General features: G+C 41.1%; 2 protein-coding genes across 4 annotated transcripts in view; one reads left to right on the forward strand and one right to left on the reverse strand.

Annotated features, from left to right (window-relative positions):
• ano8b (anoctamin 8b) overlaps positions 1-8,467 on the reverse strand; it is a 40,294-nt gene extending 31,827 nt beyond the window's left edge. Inside the window, exons 1-2 of the mRNA XM_041040724.1 lie at positions 8,411-8,467; positions 4,671-5,076 (exon numbers count right to left, since the gene is read on the reverse strand). Coding sequence (XP_040896658.1) covers positions 4,671-4,845 — 175 coding nt within the window. The 5' untranslated portion in view covers positions 4,846-5,076; positions 8,411-8,467. The remainder of the gene's footprint in view (positions 1-4,670; positions 5,077-8,410) is intronic.
• On the forward strand, positions 7,888-20,509 carry gtpbp3 (GTP binding protein 3, mitochondrial). 3 transcript variants are annotated; one of them, XR_005894208.1, is made up of 12 exons: positions 7,888-8,165; positions 8,420-8,691; positions 9,078-9,164; positions 10,022-10,104; positions 10,551-10,670; positions 13,087-13,159; positions 14,188-14,331; positions 16,158-16,323; positions 18,022-18,152; positions 18,354-18,528; positions 18,907-19,210; positions 20,136-20,148. XR_005894208.1 is itself a non-coding variant. In XM_041040726.1 (11 exons), exons 1-11 carry the CDS (start codon positions 8,107-8,109, stop codon positions 19,136-19,138), a joined length of 1,542 nt encoding a protein of 513 aa, XP_040896660.1. In that variant the 5' UTR covers positions 7,888-8,106; the 3' UTR covers positions 19,139-20,509. The 3 variants fall into 3 exon arrangements, 2 of the variants coding, with proteins under 2 accessions (XP_040896660.1, XP_040896661.1); XM_041040726.1 differs by having other exon boundaries at positions 18,907-20,509; XM_041040727.1 differs by having other exon boundaries at positions 8,423-8,691; positions 18,907-20,509.
• The last annotated feature ends 1,312 nt before the right edge of the window (positions 20,510-21,821 follow it).

A 21,821-nucleotide genomic window follows, 5' to 3' on the forward strand; every position in this document is an offset into this window, starting at 1 on the left:
ATGGATGATATGATTAAACCATTAAAAACTTCAGAATCTAGGGCAAGTGAATCACCACTTGCAAGGCAGATGGTTTATCACAACTCAGGGAGTGTTTGTAACTTCCTAAAACATCCCACATCTAACGGTTGTTGATATACAGTAGGTGTCTCCACAGCTGCATAGTTACCGGGGGAAGCCATCCCCTGAAGGTGTCTGATAGTACAGGTGGTACATGCAGCAAGAATCAGGTAACAAGAAAGGCACAGCTGTTGGACAAGGTGTGCAGCCCCGATCCACCACGGAGCGAATATGAATTCAACAGACCGCGCGGCTCTCAGTCTCTTATTTTATGCAAGAAACATTTCCCTGGATCTTGTGACTAAACAACTCAGTGATCCAACCTTTCAGACACTGAGTCATGGTATTCAAGCCAAACCTCACGGCTGATTGGGATCATTTTTATGAAAGATAACACAAGATCAAGGCCTGAAGCGGCACTAAAAACTGAGTCATCAGCCCACCATGATTGAATGACTGTAACTGATACCGGAAACAGAATTTTGACATTGATGAAGAAACTCTATTCATTTGGATCACTAATTACTCAATCCACTTTATAAAATCAGATTGGCATCAGTGCCGATCTGGCCTACTGGATCGATGCATCCCTAATCCTCGCAACAACATAAGATGAGAAATCTATGAGAAATCTTTTGTTTTTTGCAGTAAAACAAAAACAGTTTGGATGATTAGCATGAGCTCATAAAGCTATTATGCCTACAAATAGGGGAGACAAGTACCAACCACACAAACATCAACAACAGAAAGTCAATGAAAATGATTGCCGCACTAACTGCAGAGTTTACCACTTTCTGAACAGAACCCACTTCATTGTAATGATCTCAAATTTAAGGCAAGTGGCTCATAATATATATGAAATGTTATCACAGTATAGACCTGGCCACTTCATTTTATGACCTGGCTTAAGTCTAACATGAAACGTCATCCCCCATCAAAAGCTGGTTCCCCAAAGTAATCCATCAGTTGTTTGTTTGACCGATCAGGTCAAGGTTAATAAAGCTCCAATATTACTAACAGCAAGGTCACCGCACGTTCCTCGATCACTGCTGCAGCTAATGTGCAGCTCGGGGCTCACTCTAGAAGGAGAGAAGAGAAGGAGAACAGGAAATATATCTCTGTGCAGCATGCAATGAATAAGAGTGAGATCCAACATCCAGAGAAAGAGACATTAAGTTCAGAGTCATTAGCCACAACATACTGCTGTCATTATATCACACTGCATTACATTCATCAGCTCCTTCATTTATGAAGCTGTGGGAGGGCACAAAACCAACGGTTCAGTCTGTCTGCTGCTACAAGAAAACAGCTCTTCTTTTAGGAAATCTGTGTTTTTTCCTCTCATCACTTTCCTGCCTTACGCTGCTGTATTTAAAGCAACCTGTGTGACACTGAACCTGACTAAATCTGTCTGAAGCAAAGCTGAGGAATTCTACTTGCTTAAGAGGCAGTGAGAGCGAGAGAGCAGAGCCCTGGCCAGGAGTCTATGGATGAGTGCAGATCCCTGCCTAATACATTTTTCTCATGCATTTTGCAGACTGTAAAGTGCATTTATTAATGCCAAGCATCAAGGATGAAGTTAAATAAGTTTACATAGATAAAAATGGACCCTTCAGATCTTACCGCTGTCTCGGAACAGACTTGCCCTTTCAGATCAGAACAAGGGTGAAAAAAGGGTTTCAAACAATAGTTTTAGACTGACTTGAAACACAAAGCCTGCTGACTCTTCAGTGTTCCATACAGCAAAGTCTAATTCGTATTCTGTAGCAGATACTGAGCTAAAAAACTAGTTAGTTAATTAGTCAATGACACTGATTATCCTGGAATCACAGTGTGACACAAATTTTAATCATGAAATGTTTTGCAATAGGCAATTAAGGGCTGGTGTCAGGGAAGTTGTGAACAACAGCCATACATGACGCTACAACACATTAATTACTGTGTATTTTGAAGCATGTCCTGATGCGAGAAACTATACAGTTGTCATCACTACATCTCATTAAGCCCCAAGTTGCAACGCCACGATGAAAAGCACTTACTGTGAATTAAACCTGAACATACAATATAGAATAAAAGTAAAAATGGCATTTGAAGTAAAACAGAGCAATTTTAAATCAGATCAGATTTACAGGATGCAACCAATTATCATTGTATATTTTTCAAAGCAAGAATGAATCTCGCCATATATCCTTACAAATGTCCTAAATCCTAAGCCTCTGTGCTGGCTGACTGGGCAACCACAAATTACATGACCTGATTTCTGTAACACAGAATCTTATCAACACTGGCCTCAAAGGGAACACAAACTAATTGGTGAGACTTTTACACTGCTTTCACTAATGATGGGCGCTTAATTAATCTTTGAAATGTGAGTGTTGGAGCCATAAAGGAAGATGGCTGAAAGGATCAAAGTCATTCCAGTCGCCTGTGGAGGGATTAGGAAAATATGGTGGAGGCATGAAGAAGACAATTGAGCATCCAAGCCCCCAGCGAGGAAAATCCTTATAGGCTGCAACCAAAATCTCAGCTGCATGGAGAAATCACCCTGACTTGCTGCTGCGCGAGCTGACTGACACTGACACATGTGAGGGCGGTTATGTGATATCATGCTAATCCCACTGACGTCCCCAAACCCAATTCTTCTCTCTCATGACCCATGCAAGGAAAGAGACAAGTGGGAGCAAGAAGTTTCAAGATGGCCAGACAGCCACTGCTGATACACAACCTACTTTTGATACTTCGCAACAGCACAACTGTTCAACTGTGATGTTGATTAATTTGACAAAAAGTTGTTTTATTGTCTGGGATGCATGTGGTCCTCATTGTCAGTTCAGACTTTTACAGTCCCTAAGGTTGTAACCTACACATTCACTGTCAGACATAATATTCTTCAAGAAAACTAAAGGAAAGGGAGGAGGAGCTACTTGAGTCTGACAGCACTTTCACACAAAATAGGTGATCCTGAAACATGAGTTTTTTGTACTGATACCCTAATATATTAACATCTTAAATGTTAAATGTCTAAAACACATGGAGACATACAAGACCATACCAAACCTCTGACTTCAGGTCAGGAAATATCTGATCAAAGACTAAGGTGTAGGATTATGAGTCTAACCAGGCACATAATACAAGCTTTCAGCACTTAACAGATTTGGATACAGATATGTTTCGGTCAACAACAAAAAAGCATTGCAGTTCAATACTCATCTCTATACATTTTAAACCACTAACCCCCATTTATTAAGAGTCTGGTGCCTGGTGCCTCTTATGAGAGTACGTGTTTGCTATCTTCCTCAACCATTGAATTTTTAGACTCCCAGTCCCTCTCTTTGTCCCTATACTGCTCCTACCTAATGGAGTAACTGTAAAATTGAACTAATTCTTCTATTCTGTAAGCCATTCAAGGACCTGAACTGGGTGCCACCCTCTCAACAGGATGACATCAGGCTGCCCTTCCAGTCAGCAGAAGCCTGCTCAGGTTACCTCGACCAAGTGTGGAAAGGAGCGCTGAAACACTGACAGCCCACTGCATCACTCTGCAGCAGTACTCACAGGGAGCACAGGGGCTGCCTGTGCACCCTGCACACAGGAAAACAACCCTGGCTCGGCAACTGAGGCTCTCTACCCGGGCTAATATTGTAAGTCTGTTCCAAAAATAGCCTCACGCAATTCTTCCGACGAGATAACTATGATATGGTCTATTCAAATCCACTATCAGTGTTGTGGAGTGTAAACAGAAAACAAGTTTGTCCTGCTTACCCTTTCTAAGCGGTTTTTAATGTCATAATTTTGGGTTACCCTAAGAGATAATACAGGGACAGCACTGAAAAGAAAAATATGATTAAATGTAAGGAGGTATAAAACACACACATACACACACTGAGGAACAAATTATGGGCATATTATTATGAGAAGGGCACCCTTTATGGCTTAACCCTCATTAAAATGACAAAACATGCACCTGCCCTGTTATCCAACAGCATGGAAACTGCTACTGAGGAAATAAAGTGGAAGTAGTCAGCAGCACTCTAGTTAGTTTCCAATAGTTTGGAAATCACTGGAAGACATAACGAAGTATTAAACATCTGATTGCCATGAGGAAAGGCTGGCAGATCTCACACATGCTACAGGGCTGGACCGAAACCCCTTTAATAAAACTAACAGCCAATCATTGTCTACTAGCAGCCTTTATAAGGATGCTGTGGAAAACTATAGCAGCAATGACTACAATTGCCCATAGGAACACTGTGGCTTGTGATGACAGGAGGAAGGCTGATAGGCAATAAGCGAGAATAAGGTCAAAACCAGACACTAGGATGTGCCAAAACGTAGCCATTTTCCTAAAGAAAGGATGTAGCATCAATTATTTTTGAAAAGCTGCTGCCTTGCTGAACATGCAATACACGTCAAAGCCATTATTTACAGGCCTATAGTCGGATCAATAGGTAATTTTGGGACGCCCTCGTGGAGACAAAAGAACGGTAGCTCGAGGTGTCTCATGGTGCGGCGCACGTCTCGTTTCCCAGCATCACGTTCACCTGTCCTCTCTTCCTTTATACGCTTCCTAAACCGCATCGTCCAAAGGGAAAGAGGCACTACTGACTCACCCAGCACACCGGAGGAGGTTTGTGGTGCAGCAGCGCCCGGCTCCGGCCTCTCCGCGTCTCCTTGCTGCGCTCGGTGTCGGTGCCGGGAGCTCTCGGGGCCGTCGCCGACGGTGGTCGCACCACTGGCGGCCGCCGCGGCTGCAGCGCCTGCAGTTGCCGTCCCCGTGTCGGGCATGCTCTCTATCAGTGAGGAGCGACGGAAGATAAAGATATTCTCCGGGAAATTGTGCTGCGGTATCGCATCTCAGGAGGAGGGCAAAGCATGGGGGTAGTGCGGGGGTCCAAGTGAAGGGTTAAATGAGTGTGAAAGTGAAGTGAAGGTTGTCGGTGACGGTGCAGCAGCGGATCATCCTGTTGGTACTCTAGAGCAGGATGCGCGGCTAGATGGAGAGCGCTCCTCCGACGACTATAGAGGAGGGACAAAGAGAGGGAGGGCGGGGGAGGGGGGCTGAGACACACACACACACACGCCCCTTCCAATAATGGTAGTCTTAATTTTATCTGGATTGTAGCCTCAGCAAAATTGTTTGACTTCTGAGGAAATTACGTCATGAGAAACACAATAGGGTATCTTCTAATAAAGTTAGACAAGTCATGATTTGAATCCTACGTCTTGCACAGTCAGTCCACTTGATGGCTTTAGAAACCCCACAGGAGTTTCCTGGAAACAAACCAGTAATTTTTCATGCATGCATGTCATGCACTCTCGTCGTCCTTCGGGAGAAATTTATATTTATCGCCCTACAGTGACCTCTGCCAACAGCCCAGCTTCAAATTGGTGCCAGAAATAGAATCTGCTTGGCGAAATTAAGGCAAAACACAGACAAAAAAAAAATGCATGGCTTCCATTGATAACATTACTTAATTGATTACAGGCCCATTCATGTGGTCACACAAATGCTAGTAATTCCTGTTCTCTTCTTCGTTTATTTAAAGAGATTTAGTATGCACCTACCTTTAATTTTAAACACAGTAATCCTTTCAGCAGCAGGCATATTAGACAGGTTTCTGCAGTCCAGCAGGTAGGCTATTGCTCTTCTGTGAATATGACTGCACTATACCCTGTCTTCGAAGATTAAATAGACCATGACTTATTTATTATTGCAAAAAATATCTTCATAGATTAAATTTTTAGTGACACTCAGGTCTGGGGACAAGTAATGTCTCCTCTCAGCCCACCGGACACAATACACACTATGCCTGCAGCAGCTGCATAATATTAATTTTTATTGTATAAACTGTGGCTTGATCTTCTTTCATTTCATCATTATATCATAGACATTGACAAACTACAAGCATGAAGGACAACTTCATGCACAGATGTCATGTGTCTTTTAAAATGGGCAAACAAAAGTTGACCAATGCCAGAGTGAGTCCACACCCATCACAAACTCACATCCCTCAAAATAAACACTGATTGTGCAAACTCAGCTTGATGATCCGCTACTGGTAAAATATACACATCTGTCATTAATTATCACAGTGTGTACCACAGTTTATGAACAAGTGGAAGAGTTGTTAAACTGTGTGTGAGTTGTGTGCATATATGTGTGCGTGGGTGTGAAAGGAGAGTAAAGGTAATTTGTTCATAACAAAGAGAATTTTGTCATCTTTAATCAGATCCATGGTCTGATTAACAGTCTTTTTGGTCATGAGAGATAAAGATGTTTGTGTGTTGATGGTGCTCAACAGCTGTGAGGTGGCAGCTGTCAAGCCTTGTGCATGCACTGAGAAGTCTATAAATTATTGAGATCCCAGGTTAAAGATTGCTCCCCAGGCCTCAGGCCATGCCTCCTCAACATGCACACAATCTATCTCCTGGATGCTGCTTTTTATTGTGCATCCACACAGGCGGGCTGGCAGCCCTCCCCCTCCGTATGGCTCAGAGCTCAGAAGCACCTCATATGCGAGCAGAAATTGTGCTTACTCACCACCCTCTGGGCTGACAGCTGCAAGAAGCTTCAGTGGGGCACACACAGAGCAGCACACATGTAGTCTAAAACCTGTGTTTATGTTCTGTGATATTTAGGCCCTGAAAAACTACAGACAATATTACATTTAATTTAAGTACAAGACACAAAAACACAATCTAAGCAGTAAACATCCAAACAAGGAGTTGTAGTTTAACGTACTGAAGATTACTGTTGGGGCAGTGTTAAAAAAAAAAAAAAAAAAAAAAAAAATGGATCACTTAACACACACAGTTGCATATTTAAGTACACCTAACTAAAACCACTGCAGTCAAACAACAGCCCTGGTCAGTCTTGTGATAAATCTGACCTTCATGAAGGTTATGATGTTCAGTTTTTGTTGAAACTGTTTTAGAGAGATGTTGATTCAATTGCATGATAATTTTATGAGGCTGTAGTTTGTGATGCTATTGAACTGTGTTGCATTATACTGAGAGATGCCTCTGTCAACAGCTGTCCCACCCTGGACATCAACTGTTTTACCTGTCACATACAGTTACGTTTACAGAACATTATACAGATGTTTACATTCCAACTTATCTATCTATCTAATATTTAGTCTACCTTCATTGATACAGATATTAGAAACACCTCTGAATGTATGTTAAAATTTGTATTTCAAATAGCAAAAACAAATAAAACTAATCACTTTGCATATTTACACTGATTTGCATGTAGAAATGTTAATCTTTGAAGAAGCACAGTTTTTGTCTGTTACAGCGTTTCCCCAAATATCTTTTTTTATGATTAGATGATAAAAATGAACGGATCTGCTACTATGTTGAGGAAGAAATTATTTAAGATCCGTCCTGCAACCCGATATCTGCATCTTCGTGTGGAATAACCACAGACAGATAAATCAACAAACATGCTGGCATCATTCAGCAGTTATTGGTGTATTTTTGAGCAAATGGCTTAAATGTATTTTAAGTGAATGAATGAATGACTATAAAATAGGAATAATAAATACATTTACACTTGTATTTAGCAATGATTGCAGACAGAGTTAATGATACGGATAGACAGCTAGTAGTAGGGCGGCCAGCGATGGATGTGAAGGACGACAGTAGCTACACGGACTGAATTTTACTGCGCACAGTGGGCGGGTCTTACTTCACACTGACGGGCCATAAACAAATGGGATTCCAGAAACTGGTACCGTGGTTGAAAACGTTAACCAATCACAATCAGCAGGGGGAGTAACACACTCATCGTGGGGAACTTGTAAACGGTAGAAGAGTGGAGAGTCAGAGACGCAGGAGTTTGTCTGTGGTACCCATTTGGAGACTGAAAACATTCACGGATAACTAATTGCGTCCATTTACCAGCCGACTTTGCGTTCAGAGGTTATCCCGTCATAGGTTCACAGGGGAAGAGGTTGATATCATGATGTCAAAGACAGAGTTTTGCTGTGTCAGTCTCTAAAGTCAGCCACAGGAGAAACGTTTGGTGTTCAGTGTTTGATTATGCTTCCATTTATCTGTCGTGGGATATGGAGAGCAACCGTCCACACACGTAGGATAAGGTTTGATAACTTCACTATCTGTTTACCGGTCTCTGTTTCATCGTTTCCATATAGTGTGTACTCTATATGCACAGGTGTGAGAACCAGCAAAGCGCTGGAAAAGATAATCAGTCAAAAATATAACTGATTACATCAATCAACTGTTAGCAGAATATTTGAGATAACCCCCCCCCCCAAACAATCAGCAGACTATATGATAGACTAAATTAGTCAAACACATTATCAGAGATTAAAATGTGACTTACCATCTCCAGCAGAGGAACCCCACCATGCAGACTCCTGTCCACCTGTGATGAAGCCACAGGCCCACTGGCTGATGCTGAGACCATCTACGCGTTGTCATCAGGTCATGGCAGGTGTGGGGTGGCAGTGATACGAGTCAGTGGTCCAGCATCAACCACAGCTCTGAGGCACATGGCCGGGTTCACACGCAGCCTGCCTCCACCACGCACTGCCCTGTTACGCAGCATCACAGACCCACAAGTCAAAGAAGTGCTGGACCGTGGACTGGTCCTCTGGTTCCCAGGTCTGTTCCTTAGAAACACACTCACACACACACACACACTCACACACACACACTGCATACTGTTTAAAATAAAATTCCATTAAAAAAAAAATTAGTAATAAAGGGTGTAAAATGTGTAAAATCTCTGTCCACCAGTGAGGGAATGAATTCATCTAATAAACTGTGTGTGAGCACCTTGTGGAGTGAAACCAAACCAGCTTCATTGCTAAATATTAATGTTAAGTCCTATCTCTCTGTGTTCTCTGTCACTGCCATTTGAAATCACTAATCTTCAAGCTTGTGAATATCTGAAGCCCTATTAGTGTCTTCCACTTGTTTCTATTCAAATGACTAAACAGTATTCAGACTGTGTTATTGTTTCTCTTGTGTACTTCTCATGCCATCAGCTCCTCACAGTTTTACAGGAGAGGACAGTGTGGAGTTCCATGTCCACGGTGGTCCTGCTGTCATCACTGCTGTCTTACAGGCTCTAGGTAAACATCCAGATATCAAGATGAGTATGATAAAATGTTATACACCTCAATATGCAGCAAAACACACAAACAGAAAGTCTCATTTGATGCATCTTGACTTTGCAGGGTGTTTCTGATATGTTTGTCTTCATAGCTTTGACTTCCCAAGCTCTAAGCCTGCATAAAATTTTTAAACACCGCATCTAGTTGAGTCATGTAACTGTCCATCACTGTAACTTAAAAGAGAAAACTGACACATGCATTCCTGTTTCTGCTATACTTATAAAATGCGCCTTGGCAACCGTGGCAATCCCCTTGTGATTGACAAGTAATATTTTTACTGCAGTCTCCTTTCTCCTCTTCACCTGTAGAGGGCAGTATTGTATAAATCAGAAATGTTAATGAATGCTTGTTGCCAAGTTAACATGAGGTTATTGCTAATCAGGAATAGTTAAATAATAAAACGTTAAAGTGCTGTACAATACATTTTAAAAATAAATCTTGTTTTTTAAAACTAAAAGAAAGCCTTTGACAATGTTGCTGAGATAACCAGCCATCAGAATGTAAAATAGAATATTTTCCTGTAGTTAACAGATCATGACCTCCATTAGTCAAATGGTTTTGTGCTCACCATTGTCTCTTCCTGATGAGGCTTGAAAAATGGTTGAGAAAACAATGAAAACGTAACCTCTTTAACCTGCATAGTTGTGCCTGTTTTCATTCCACGTGAACCTTGAGTGACACATTGACCTTGTGTTTGATCCTCCTCTGTTTGTGTGTGTGTGTGTGTGTGTGTGTATGTGCTTTGTGAGCATGATGCATGTCCTCCTCGTGCCTCATACTTTTTTTCATGTTTGTATGCTGTATGTGTTTCTCAGGAAGCGTGCCTGGCATGAGGCCTGCTGAAGCTGGAGAGTTCACGCGGAGGGCCTTTCAAGCAGGAAAACTGGGTTTAACAGAGGTAGCTCAAGAAGACCATGTAAAATCACGCAGACAGATCTGTGCATATTTGTGTATCAAGAGCTTTTCAGAGTAAATTTACAGGGTAAATGTGGAATAAACAAGGTCAGAAACGGTCAGGGAGTTCAAGTTCACGAAATGTCAATAATGGAAAATTTGCCCTTCTTTTGCCCTTTGCGCATTTCTTTCATTGAGCAGTCAAACATTTATGCATGAATGCAGCTACTGGGCAGCTACCTGTAAACGGGGGATTGTTGGTATTCAGCGATTCTAATCCAATACACTCCCTGTCAAATTCAGCGAATGTCTCCTTACGGTCCGCTAGCTGTCCGTTCTGTGTGTGGGCTGAAAAACAACCCAGTGTTCTATTATAATAATGCTTTATAATAATGCATGATAGGTACTTCTGTTGTATTGGAAGATTAACTATTATGATGCTGCTTGAAGGTGGAAGGACTCGGGGATCTGATCCACGCTGAGACAGAGGCCCAGAGGAGACAGGCTCTCAGGCAAATGTCAGGAGAACTGGGACGTCTCTATCAGGACTGGAGCCACAAACTGAAACGGGTAGGTTAACGAGCCATACAGAGACTGAAGGTGTACATACATAATAAGCGGGTAGACGTGCAAACGGGCAGATGTTTTCACCTGGCTTGAAGCTCTGAGGTGGAGGTGTTTCAATATTTGAATTGTACCAGATCTCACTTTTTTTCTTATATTTTATTTATTTTGGTGTGTCATCCTGCAAGATGTAAGATACATTTTTTCTGCCTATTACATAAGATACTATGTAATTTCATATGCAGTCTAGACACCTCTGTGTGTGATGGTCCTCCAGTTTCTGCACATTGATCAGTCAGCTCCAACACAGGGAGGCATTGAATGTTTGAACATCGTACATGTCTGTTCCTCAGACACTGTGCTTGCTTTTTGGTCAAGACCTGTAATTGGTCTTGATTTGCTCTGGTCTTCACTGTGACTGAAACCCCACCAGACCTTGTCTTTCAACTACCAGGTGAACAAGGGGCCGATAGAAATTCCCATTGAAAAACAATGTTCTGTCAAATTCTGCGTGAGCTTGACAGCAGAGACAAGCCAAAATCCCGGATCTCTCTCTGGAGAGACTTTATCCATGTTCATGTCTGGCATTTCTGTGAAAATAGTGTTTGGAAAGAACCTGTCTCTACTGTGCTGTAGGTCAGGCCTCAGTAGTTTCACACCCAAACAATGCTTTCTCTTGTTTTGAATCTCTGCAGCTCCTTTTGCGCCGCACTGCTGATGGGTTAACTTATGGGAATCAGAGACTTCCTGTTTTCATGTTACAGTAGCACGTGTAGTATGTGTGTTTTCTCTCCAGTACAGAGAATCAAAATAATAATGTGCATGGAACATTCAGATACTTATCATACATCCTATTCAGCACTGGATAAAAAAAGTGAAAAACAGAAACAAGTAAATAAGGATTTAAAACAAATAAATTTAAAATATTTGGGAAAAATGCAATCAAGTCAGGGAAAAAAAAAGAAAGAAATTGTATGTAATTTCACTCCACAAAAGGAAACCCATCCTGCTGTTAGGAGGATTATTTTCATTATAGTATCCCAATTTTTACATCCCTTCCAATAAATGTAAAATAAAGTCCATGTCCCAGGGGAAAAGAGAAAGTTTTTTTTTCTGCAGCTAGAATTTTTGCACGTTGTTAGTGCTACTGAAGGACCAAATTTCCTTAATTTGTTATGACAGTTTGTAGAGCATTGCGGTTATTATTATGTTGTGATTGAGGTGGCTGAAAGGGACAGGTCCTTGACCACTGGCCAGCACCGTGACCCTGTTTTCCATTTCTGAACATCTGGCTTTGCATTGTTTTGGATGGATTATAGATTAATTATACCAGCCAGTCAATAGAGCGACACATTATCTGTTGTAGTTTCGCATTTAATAATAATGCTTACAAGTGAGCCATGGGAAGCTTACCCTGATATTGTGGCATATGTGATCTTAGGTCTGTCTTATCTACAACTAAAGTTTTCCTTTGACATCATGTAGAGGCGGTTCAGAGTACCGGGTCAATGACCGCCTATGAACACTTCAACACCGTAGATTCGAGCCAAACGTTCCTCTGCTGTTAACTGTTCTGGAGAACATGTAATCTTCCAACACTTTGGCACCAGATCCGACCAACCGGTCCAGGTGTTCTCCCTTGAGAAACTCTGTTAAGCTACTTGTCAGCAACTTTCTTAAGGCAGTTCCCAGAAGCAATTTGACCATGCCTTTTTTTCTATTCAGATTTCTGGGAATCCAGTTAATCAGAAGTATACCATTTGTAGGTTGCTATGGGTCAAACCCTCATCTGACACCGAAACAATGCCGCTCCCCACTCCTGTGAATGGATTAAAGTATGGGAATCTGACGCTTCCTGTTTTTGTGAAGCTATACAGCTATTGTTTTCATGTTCTGCAATGTCAATCAAGATACGGATCGGTGCTGTGGTTCATACACTTTCGCTCTGTGTTCTAGATTAAAATGCATCTCAAAAACATGGCTGTGATGTGAACTTCAGCCGGTGTGTGAAATACCTCATCACAGTTGGTGGCTCCCATGCCATGTTTAGTAGACAACTTCCTAAACAGAGAAGGCCTATGTCAGATACTGACACAAAGTCAGTTGTCAACAGTTTTGGTATCAGAGTAATCATTAGTCATTTATCAGGGATAAATACCAAACGTGCCTGTTTAAGCTTCTCAAATACAATTATTTGCTGCTCTTCTCTCGTTTCTATGATTGCATTTTGGACTGTTGGTTGGCACGTTTTCTGTGCTGCTTGCCTTTCAGCATTTCAACACACAAACGTTGAAGTGTAAATAGAAAATAAATACCTTAAAATTTGATTTAGATGCTTTCGGGGGGGTCCACTGTGTTAAGTGGTCTGCACATGGATGTCAGCGTCTTCTCATCTCTCCTCTCTGTTTTGCGTGCCTCATAGTGTTTGGCTCATGTTGAGGCCTTCATCGACTTCAGTGAGGATGAGCTCATTGAGGATGGGGTCTTAAACCAAGGTATGTATGCACTTTGTCCTCTGGGCTGGAGAAAAATAACAGAGCAGTCATCCCTGGGGCTTTAGAGGGGGGCGAAGGAGTGTGAGGGCTCTGTTTCTCTCTAAAGAGAGAAGAGTCCGGCTGCTTTCCTGTTTGGATCTTCAACTGCCATCGTGTGAGTCTGCTGCACAGTAGGGAGAAGCCATAGACATCAAACTGCTCAAAAGGCAACTTCCTTTAGGAAGTGTGGATAGAACGCCAGGGGGACAGTAGAGGCATTCGTCTTGCCTTCAAAGGCAACTTGCAATGTCACTCACAGGAATAGTGCTGTCAGCAGCACTGTCCACAGCCCAACCGTTGTCTGTATGCCCAGGTTTCCCATGCTCTCTGTGTACGTGAGTTTTTGTGTGTGTGGGTGTGTATGTGTGTGTGTGTGTGTGTGTGTGTGTGTGTGTGTGTGTGTGTGTGTGTGTGTGTATGAGGGATATCCCCCTGAGTTTGTCGCCTGCTGTCTGGCACTGGCAAAGCTCTTCAGAGAGCCTCAGATGTTATGAAGTTTCGACACAATAAAGCCTGGGAACCAGCGTTTGTTTTGGTGGCATGGAATGTTGGCTCACGCCTCCGAGCAACAAATAATAATAGACTGAGGTCCAAAAATAGAAGATCTGGCATAAATACTTTCCATTTCCACCTGCAAAGACACAGCAAATTACCTGTTTTATGGTTATGAACTTTTCCTAAGTTTCATCTCAAGTCATTGCACATTCAATGCATTTAATGTGTTGAAAACAGTCTTACTGAGTAACATATATTCACTTCAAGATAAATGACTAATTGTGACGCATTGCATTGTCAAAAACACTTTTCCGCTTTAGTCATATTTAGAGACAGACAAGTCCGTGACCCATTTTTCGTCCAGACGAAGGGTGTCAGACTCCGGAGGACAGGCCTTTTTCCTTCAAAGGACAGAAATTCCTTTTACAAGGCCACGAAAGTGAAACATTTGTCATGTCCTGTCCCCTCCTTCGTCTTTATCTCGCCCCTCACAGTAGACAGATCGGTGTGCAGTTTACAAGCGGAGATGGAGCAACACCTAAAGGATGAGAGAAAGGGCGAGCGCCTTCGCAATGGAGTTCAGGTGGTCATCGCAGGAGCTACTAATGCGGGGAAAAGTAGCCTACTGAACACACTCTGTAAGAGAACTTAGAAAAGCAGAACACACACACACACACTATGAAGGGATTAATTTTAAAATATGACTTACTGTCTTGTAAATACAGACCTTACTGTTGAATCATACTGCTGTCAGCCATGGTTTGGAAGGGGAAGAAGGCAACATCTGTCATAGCTTAAGCAGCATAGACTCATAACATTTTTTGAAATTTGCATGATTCATTTAAATGCAAATACTTTGCTCCATCCACAGACTGAGAGAAAGATGTGTTGCTAACAAGACAGGAGGGAGAGTTAAAGAAGTTACCCCCCCCCGCATCTACCAAAAGATTTGAACAATCAAGCAAAAGCTGTTAACAAAACAATCTGACGTTAGTGTCCATTGGTAGCTGTTCTGGAGCTTTCAGTCAAATCACACATTCTTCCTCAGCAGATAGAGTTTGCCTAGTTGTCATGGAATTGGATGCTCATATTTGTACGTTTTTGCTATAAGCTGTAAAATACAGCTAAGCTTCTTATGCACCTTGTGGTAAGATTGTTTTTAGAACTGCTGCTTCCAAGGTGTTGTATGTGATGGTGCAGGAATGTAATCTAATAATGACCACAGAACACCATCTGTGAACAGCTGAACCTTCTTATGGCACATATGAATTACAATATTTTTGACTCTGTGTGATGTTACTGTATAATATGTATATAAGTATAGAAGGAAACACTCAAATGTTTTCTACATATAATACTGTAGCGTTTAAATTCTCTCATTCTAAACTACCTCTGCTGATCTGAGTTACTGTTTCATATGGTCTAAAGACACGCTTGTTATTTATGGTGTAAGGTTATGGATGTTTACAACATTGTATCCTGAAATCATAAAGAATCACGTTATATAAACTATCCAGAGTGGAGGCTTGGCTGGGGCTCCTCACAGCTTCCTAACAGAATAATAGGGGTATTTATCAAATTTAAGATAAAATCCTGTTATCCTTTCCTGTTCTGATTAATCTTCCCTGTGGCCAAACAGCACTGACATGATAAAATGAGCTATGTTACTTTACGTGGGATTCACTGGGATGGTCAATTCCTGAATAAAGTTTAAAGAAAGGAGGACTGAAAATATCCCCTATTGTGCTGGGCAGTGCAAAGCTTTAACTTTATAAGATATAGAGATTTCTATATTAGACAGATAAGTGCATAAAAAAACCACAACATAATGAAGAAAAAGTTGAAGCAATTTACAAATAATGTTATCATTGCATAGTCTATCCTGCAAAGTCCATTACTGACAAAAGAAGCAAACGTACAGATGAGTCTGTTAAAATAACTACATTGTCCAAATTGGTCATCTGGGTCTTAGGTATTAAAATCAAGAAAAGAAAGAGAGTCTGATCAGGTGATGAAAGTGAGGGTTTTTTTCCATTTTTGACATCAGCTTTTAGAAAATAAGAAAAAAATCAAATATAAAAATAAATGACTTTTTCAGAGGGATTAATTACAACTGTGTGCTGTTGTTCACCATCAGTTCCTCTTGAATTCATTTGATATGTAATTTTGTTTTGGTCTTCAAGGAAAACTTGTGATATTCACTATTTTTCTTATTGACAGTAAATCCCATAAAAAGACCTACTGGTGGAAATACTAGAGCAAAAAATGTGTATTATTCCATGACTGAAAATAGTCAGTCATGGAATTCCATCTTCAGTAGGAACGAATGGCCTTGGGGCTGACAACCACAGACTTGCTGGAGAAGTCAGAACGTTTTGAGAGACTGACTAACACATTGTTGATTTTGGCCTTTTCTTGGCACCATCCATTCACCATCCTTACCCTTTAACTTTTTTAAATCCAGGCCAGAGACCTGCTGCCATCGTGTCTCCCATTGCTGGGACCACCAGGGACGTAGTGGAGACAGCACTGGACATCGGTGGCTTCCCTGTCCTCCTAAGTGACACAGCCGGCATCAGAGACAGCCCCGACGTGGTGGAGAAAGAGGGGGTCCGCCGAGCTCGGGAAAAGTAGGGAGAAGAAAATAAAACATATGATTGACTTACAGATCTTTCTATCAAAATTTAGATGAAGCAGACGAACAATCCTAAGAAATTAAGGTTATTATTTCAAATGTTTGACTTCAGGATACAGTATAGCAATAGAGAACAATAGTACATGTAGAGGGCTGCTTTGCTGCCTCAGCGACTATTTGCATGTTTACAATAAAACACAGAACTAATTAGCCTCACAACCAATGGAATATGCCACTGAAAACAAAGAAAGGAAGAAATAAGTCACTGCTATTCCCCTGTTCATCATAGTATATTTTTGTAATGTCTGTGTAACCTCCAGAGTTTATATTATTGCTGAGCCATAGTTATAAATAAATGGGATAAACACACTCAGGAGGTTGCGTAATGAAGAGCCACCTTTCCTCGATGTAGAGTTTTTACTATTAAGAGGTTCTTCATGTGTGAAGTAGAGAATGGGCATAGATGACCATTCACTAACAGCTGCTTCCACTGTTTACACCAGGGAAGAATAGCAAAACTCGTAGTATTCGTCATCACCACTTTATCATATACAAACGCACAAGCAGAAGAGTGGACACACTGATAAATACTACAGCTGTAAAAATAAAACAGCTCTGCAGTTTTTATGCAAAAAGACAAATGTCAGATATTTCTCAAAGTACTTGTGTTCTTGGCAGGTAGGACAGCACCAGACACAGCAAATGAGGTGTTAAATTACTACACTGAAACCAGCACCAGTGAAATTTGTGAAGTGGCAGAGAATAGTGAGATGTAGAGGGACCCATCCCATCGTTTCAAGGGAATATTATATGGTTGGACATGCAATGATTCATTTTAAATATTCACTTACATTATTATCTCAAACTTGTATGGCCAGTCATAGCAAAATCAGGTGAAAAACATCAGTGGAAAAAAATAGACCAAAATCTGATTACAAAAATACAAATTTCAATGCAAATACCATGTAATTCTTTTACTTGTTTGTTTGAGTTAAGTATATAGGAAGGGCGGGCAGTTTGCGTTCTATAGGGAACTTTTTGTGAAAGGAGCAGGTCAGAGGCTTGTGACCTGGGTCACTACAGGAAGGACATGGTAAGTACAAGCATCCGCTGCTGCTGCTGCTGCTACCTCACTGTGGGATCGAGGTGCAGGAGTGTGCACAGTCTTTAACGTGAATACAGTTTAGGTAGTTTTTAGCTCTCCCTTCTAAAAAGAGACAACAGAGAGCTACATCTCTGCTCTAAGGTATCTCACTGGTCTATAACCTGCTGCAGATGCTGGAAAAGTTATTTCTTAGACTTGCACTGTTCTAAAAGGTTACGGGCTAGAAAATTTACCCAAGTCAAAATAAAACCTTAGTGGGATCTTTGACAGTCACTGATCTTTTCCGAGGTCCAAAAACCAAATATGGTTTCTAATTAAAAGGTTTAAGTAAACTAGGAAGTATTTATTTTACCCAGGTCAACGGGAATCCAGGTGAATGATTTAGAGATGTACCATTTAACTATATTACTGACTTTTAGACAAGAAAAACACAGCTGTGTATCATATATTTAGTACTGAAGTACTAAATCAGTACTTCCATCAGTACACTAATCTCCTGGCTTTAAATCAGAGCCGACTGATATCTTTGTCATCATATAATTGATTCCAGGTCAAAATGTGTATCTATGTTTGCTTACTTGTTTCCAGGGTGGAGCTGGCAGATCTGACACTGGTGGTTGTGGACTGTGCAAACCTCCCCACTGATGCTCAGCAGGCTGTAGCCTTCCTTCAGGGACACCTGGGGAGTGTGCTGCCCACCCAGGAGCAACCTCAGACAGGTATCGTATCTAGGCAGCCTCTGCTTCTGCTTCTGTTGGACTTTCATTAAAACTTCCAAAGATTTCCACAGAGGCTTGAATCGTTAAATGGTTGGGTTGTAGGTTAATCTGGGCCAGAGCATATAGTCTATAAAGAGAGTTTTAAGTCATTAAAAATAATCAAATCATAATTTTCTTTATTTGCGATTACATTTACTGTAGACAGGTGTCTCCTGGTGCTGAATAAGACTGACCTGCTGCCTGAAGATCAAAGACAGAAGCTGAATGGGGAGTTGAAACAGGTCTCTGGACTTCCTCCTGTCTGTCTGATCTCCTGTTGCACAAATGAAGGACTGCAAGACTTCCTCACAGTGCTGCACAACAGTGTCAAAACTCTGTAAGTAGCAGTGATTTATCATGTTGTCTTGTGCCAGGGCTAAAACAACAGAAAGACTGATTTCTTCTGCAGGACCTATGACGCATAAATTTGTATGAGCTAAAATGAAAGTCAGCATGGATTAATATTAGCCAGCCACTGTTTATGACAGACTTCCAAAAGTATCTGTATGCAGCCTAAAATTGCCTTTGTCCTCTTGGTAAGCAAATTACTGCAATGAAATATACTGTAATACGTAAAGTACATAAAATTTATTTACAAATAATTATATTTTTCACCTTTTTTTTTACCTTTTCTAAACCAAAAACATAAAATAAAGCACTAAATAATGGGAGTTTTATTGCTTTGGTTCATTTTGTTCTCTAACTTCCTCTCTAGGTGTGGCGACCCTCTGTCTGGTGCCCCCACCCTGACCCAGGCCCGCCACAGGGCCCACCTGCAGCAGTGTGTGGCGGCCCTGGCTCAGTACCAGTGGTACCGCGAGACTGACCTCGCTCTGGCAGCAGAGGGTGTCCGGTTGGCTCTCACCAGCCTGGGCCGGATCACTGGACGGGTCGGGGCGGAGGAGATCCTGGATATCATCTTCAAAGACTTCTGCATTGGAAAATAGTCAGATAAGTAGGAGTGAAAACATTAAATACATGTGATACTAGCCTGCTGGGAGAGGAAAAAATGTCATCTTGTGCTGTCCCAGAGTATCAGTAAAGAAAATGGCACAAAAGGGCACAGCCTCGGCATTGTGCCAGGCTTCTAGGCAAAGCCAGAGTAAAAAGAAAAAAGAATTCATGTTCTTGGCTGCAGAATGCATCTGCTCCCGAGATACAAACATGTTTGTTTTCTGTTGTTGCTTTTTAACAGACTGAGATAGTTTTAACGTGATGACAGGTGCCTCAGAGGCCCCATACGCTGGACAAGTGTTTGGCAAGTCTTGAGTCGTAATTTAAAAATAGATTTCGAAACCCTTTGATAGGTGAATATTGGGCTCTTGGGTTGGAACACAACAGCCAAGATAATTTAAAATAAAGCCAGCTGCAGACCTCTGCAAGGTCATGGACTCAAAGTTTGGATGTTTACTTGTATTGCAGGACAAAGAAGAATTTGTTTTTGGGAGCAGGGAACAGACACCTGAAACCTGTTGGGATAACTCGAAATCATTGTATAATTTCGATGAGAAATTGTATTACTTTAAATGCATTATGTGTTGTATTAAATGTTATATCTTGTTAAAATAGTTTCACACATAATTATTACATTTCAACATGGATCTTGGATGTGAAGTTAACGGGATTATGTGTCTTATCTTACTACTAACTGGTACCATTGCAACAAGCTGCAAACTCTGAGATGCGATCATCTTATAGTTGATATGGTAGATTTCGTTTGTTGATTATTTACACATCCAGCAGACAGGGTGCAGTATTAGCATTATGTTTCTGGCCACCAGGCAAATGGAGAGTTTTTTTCAGTAACATAAAATTTTACCTATTCTTACATTTCTTGCTACACAGTAGCTGTTGGTACAAGTTTGAGTAGGCTCTGATTTATTCCATTGTAAGCTACATTTTTGTCCAGCCTCCCCCATAAAGCATAACAAAATAGACAAACAGCGTGTAGAGAAAGTCAGAGTGACCCAGGTCCCCTCTCTACTCTGTGGGAAAGGTATGCTTTTGGAGGCAATGCTGTCTGTGCCCTTTGTTCCCTTGTCAATCTGGCCTTGATCAAATATTTATGTTTCCTTGTTGAACTCCTCACCCTTCTTCCCCACTTGGTTTCTTGCCTCCCAGTCTCTGACGACAGTCGCCCTGCTTTACACCAGCAAAACTGCCCATCTCCCAGCCTTTTTGTCTCTCTCCGCTCTGTCTCCGCTGCCTGACCTTTCCTCTTTCGGCAGTGCTCTGTCAGCCTTTTTGTCCTCTTTCATGTTCTCCCTGATTAATTACAACACAGGGGGACTTTAAGCTAAAAGTGGTACTTGCTGTCATACACATTAGAGGCAATAAATTTTGGACCTGGTTCATTTTTGAAGTCATCCCTGTGTGTCATATCCTTTAAATTGCGATGTTTACAACAACTGTGAAAAACAGTGGAATAATAACTGCCAATACAATACTTAAGTTTTATATATTGATACCAAAAAATACTTTTTTGATGCCTTACTTTCAGAAATATAACACGTTTTAAGTCATGCTAGCGGCATGGCATCATGAATGGCGATGCTGATCTCTGGGTTTGTCCGCCACTTTGGACCAGACTGAAATATCTCAACAACTGTTGGAAAGATTTCCATGTATTTTTGCACAGACATTCACTGTAGCATAAGGATGAATTGAATTAACTTTGTTGATCACTCCAGTTTTTGTCTAGAGCCAGGTCAAATTTTTTAACTGTCCAATACTTAATAATCTGTGACTAAAAATCAGCCTCAACGGTAATGTAGCAAAATAAACACAAAGCAGTGTAAGACAACACAAGACATACAGAGTATACAGAAGTCTACTGGTGGCACTAGAGGAAACAATCATCTTCTGGCCACCATGGATATTGGTGCAAAATTTCATTTCAGTGCATGCAATAGCTCCAAAGACCACAGATGTCAACCTCATCTACAAAGTCAGTAGCGTTCATCCTCTGGAGAACATGAATGAATCTGAGACATGGAAATAATAAGAAATAGAAACTAAGAAATAGTTGTTGAGATATTTCAGTCCGGACCGAAGTGGTGAACTGACTGACCACTCATAGAGCTGGCATAGCTAAAATAAGCTAAAATTGAATAATCCATAACTAAACACAAGGGAAAAAAAAAACCTTGGAAAATGTGAATAAAATGGCCAAATGTAAACTAAATAAAATGCAGTGTCAGACAGAAGTTTTAAGATTGACACACAGATTGCTTATCATCCATTCCTTTCTTAATTCTGGAACATGACTCAACTAATTTGTGTGTCACAGTTTTGTTCAGAGCTGACTAATGACTTTTAGCTTTCTGTCTTGTCAGTTTCCTGTGTTTTTGATTAATGGCTCCTCTGAGATGTGGAGTTGACGCAGCCAGATTCAGTACAGCTCCACCCTGTTCCCATTTGACTTTAAATCAGTGTGTGTCTGTTAGTGTGTGTTTTTGTGTCCAGGTCTATACATGAGACCAAAAACACGTCATATTAAACAAAGGATTTCCTGAGGACAGGAGACAGACTAACTCACCTGTAACACTCACATCCATCAGCACACTGAGCCTGGAAGTTTATCCTAATGTGTTTTCTTATGTAACATGGAAGACATCTCAAATATTTGTT

Source organism: Toxotes jaculatrix, chromosome 6 (genome assembly GCF_017976425.1).
Source record: "Toxotes jaculatrix isolate fToxJac2 chromosome 6, fToxJac2.pri, whole genome shotgun sequence".
Taxonomy (NCBI): domain Eukaryota; kingdom Metazoa; phylum Chordata; class Actinopteri; family Toxotidae; genus Toxotes; species Toxotes jaculatrix.